The 2,503-nt window shown below is 49.9% G+C and overlaps 1 protein-coding gene across 2 annotated transcripts in view; it reads right to left on the reverse strand.

Moving 5' to 3' along the window:
• STMN1 (stathmin 1) overlaps positions 1-2,165 on the reverse strand; it is a 2,855-nt gene extending 690 nt beyond the window's left edge. The window contains exons 1-4 of one of the 2 annotated variants that reach the window (XM_010137742.1): positions 2,096-2,130; positions 1,224-1,396; positions 445-459; positions 268-381 (exon numbers count right to left, since the gene is read on the reverse strand). In XM_010137742.1, the coding sequence (XP_010136044.1) occupies positions 268-381; positions 445-459; positions 1,224-1,396; positions 2,096-2,108 (315 nt within the window). In that variant the 5' untranslated portion in view covers positions 2,109-2,130. Of the gene's footprint in view, positions 1-267; positions 460-1,223; positions 1,397-2,095 lie in introns of both variants that reach the window. The other variant, XM_010137741.1, reaches the window with a different exon arrangement.
• Positions 2,166-2,503: the final 338 nt, after the last annotated feature.

The raw sequence follows: 2,503 nt of genomic DNA on the forward strand, positions 1-2,503 counted from the left end.
ACCTGCAGGTCAGGGCTGCTGCAGGGGGCTACGGAGTGAAGCTGTGTAAGCGAGACACCGCTCTAGCTCCACCCATCCCCTCTCCCCCACCGGCAGGATTTCTGCTGATTTAAGTCTTTCAAGCCCAGAGCACCACAGATCCCCTGAAGATGTTTGTCTCTTCACAGCACCCCCTCCCCCCCACCACCTTGGCTTGTTCCGCCAGTTTTCACAGTAAGGAGCGTGGATAAACTCCCTCCCAAAGGGGAGCTGGGACTCTACACCCACCTTCTCCCTCAAGCGTTCCAGTTTAGCAGCCATTTGTGCCTCGCGGTTCTCTTTGTTAGCTTCCATTTTGTGGGTCAGCTTCTCCTCTGCCATTTTGCTGAAGTTGTTGTTCTCCTCGATGGCTTTCTGCAGCACCTCCTTCTCGTGCTCCCGCTTCTCAGCCAGCTGCTTCAGGACTTCTGCTTCGTGAGACTAGCAGAACAGAGCACGCAGGCTTTGAACGTCAGACAGTGACACCCAAGCTGCTTGCAGCTCCCCAGAGAGATTTTCTGCCATTTCACAGAGCAGCGTAACATCGTCAGGCAGGACAGAGCTCCCCAGTGCTTCTCCCACCCACAGAACCCGTATTCCACCAGTACAAGCTACCAGGAATCTTCCTTCATTACTTGCAAGTCATGTTAAATGGAATTTTTCTAGAGAACAGAACATGGATTTTTTTTTTTTGTGAGCATTGGCAGATCTTTCCAAGGAGATTCTCGCTTCTCGCAACGGTGAAACACTGTGGCTCAGCTCAAGCAGGAGGCTGCGCTTCAGTTAGCAAGCTGCTGCTCGGCTTGGCTCGAGATGCTCCAAGCTTCATCTCAACAGCAAGATCTTACATCAACCAGACACCGTATTCACAAACCTGCTCATTACAGATTCACCACCACATTTTGCAGGAGAGAAGGAGTCTGGTACAATGTTAAAGACAAGAAAAACAGCTTCGTCCTGAAAGAGCATCCCCTCTCAGCTGATCATTTTCTCTCATTTAAGATGACTTTGAGAACAAAGCCGTGGCCTTGCAGACCACGGCAAAGGTTCACAAGAGCCCCAGAGATGGTCCAAAATTCAACTAATATTTGATTTACCACAATACAGACTGCTCATCGCTTGTCCCAAACAACAATTAAAAAAAAAATCAACACAACTTGCCCAGAACAGCTGAGCGGAGCTTGCTTAAGCTGTTTCAGATTTACCTTACGCCTCTCTTCTGCTGCTTCCAACTTCTTCTGGATCTCTTCCAAAGACACATCCTTCTTCTTTGGGGGAGAAAGAGGGAACTCTGGGACCGCTTCTTTCGAGCGGGGACTGAGTATCAGCTCAAAGGCCTGCCCAGATGCACGCTTCTCCAGTTCCTTCACTTGAATATCTGGGGACATGGACGAAAAACCCAAACAAACAGGATTTTAAACCAGGAACTGGGTTAGGTAACTTGAACAGCAGCCTTCAAAAACCCAGCACCACAAAGGAGACAGCAGCACCTGAGCCGAGAGCTTCGTTTTCAGCAGCAGCAAAACCAGTCCAAACCGTGGCTGGCAATTTTGTCTGCAATTCTTCCTCCACTCTACGTTACCCCAGCGCCTTTAATATCCAGGATCGTACATTTATCACTACTTTGAATTAAACAAACCATTCTTTCCGCAGCAGCAGGGCTGAGGAAGGGTTTCAAGGTGTTCACCCGAGACCTGACACAGCCAAGAACAGACACCAGTTCTCACAGGACTAAGCAAACCAGCGTCTTCTCGCCAAACGCCACAAACAGGCACGTCAGCCCTGCCCGGTGTCAGCTGTGCCCGCGCACCAGTTCTGACCGCCAACACGTCGAGATGACAGTCAGCTCTGTCAGTGGAGCAGATGGCACGCAGAGGAGCTGAAGCCCATCTGCCAACAGCCCAGTCTGAGGGGGCCCATGCTGTGTTTTCACCAGCACCCGCTTTTAACAGCTTCTCCAAAGCAGCAAGAGAGGGGAGAACAGCACGGGGACGGGTTTATTTTCTATATTAGATTTTTAAATTATTTCTGAGGAAATTAAAAAATGACACAAGAGCATTTAGTACATAATACGTACCAGAAGTAGCCATGACCAAGAAAATACGATTCCAGAAGCCAGCTGTGGCAGAACGCGAATGGGGTGGATTCCTAGGAACAAAGAGACATTGCTTTGAACAGCGAGTACAGGGAATTCTTTTCTTCTAACAAAAACCTGCCAAACACAATTAGAGCAGCCAGGCAGGCTACTGCAGCTGGTCTGTGGAGCTGAGGCCGATGTCCATGCTAGGAACGGCAGAGGGGTTCTCACCGGCGTTGTGTGTACCACTACAGTCAGGCATTTTCAGTCCCCGCTGTACTCCTCCCGAATTAAGATATGGCCACAAAGGCTCCCGTTTTCCCCTTCCTTCAGCAGCATACGGTGCTACGGATATTTCTCCGACATTTCACCACTACAGCTCTCTGAATTACGACGCAGCACGGGACC

Source organism: Buceros rhinoceros, unplaced genomic scaffold, assembly GCF_000710305.1.
Source record: "Buceros rhinoceros silvestris isolate BGI_N320 unplaced genomic scaffold, ASM71030v1 scaffold29116, whole genome shotgun sequence".
NCBI lineage: Eukaryota > Metazoa > Chordata > Aves > Bucerotiformes > Bucerotidae > Buceros > Buceros rhinoceros.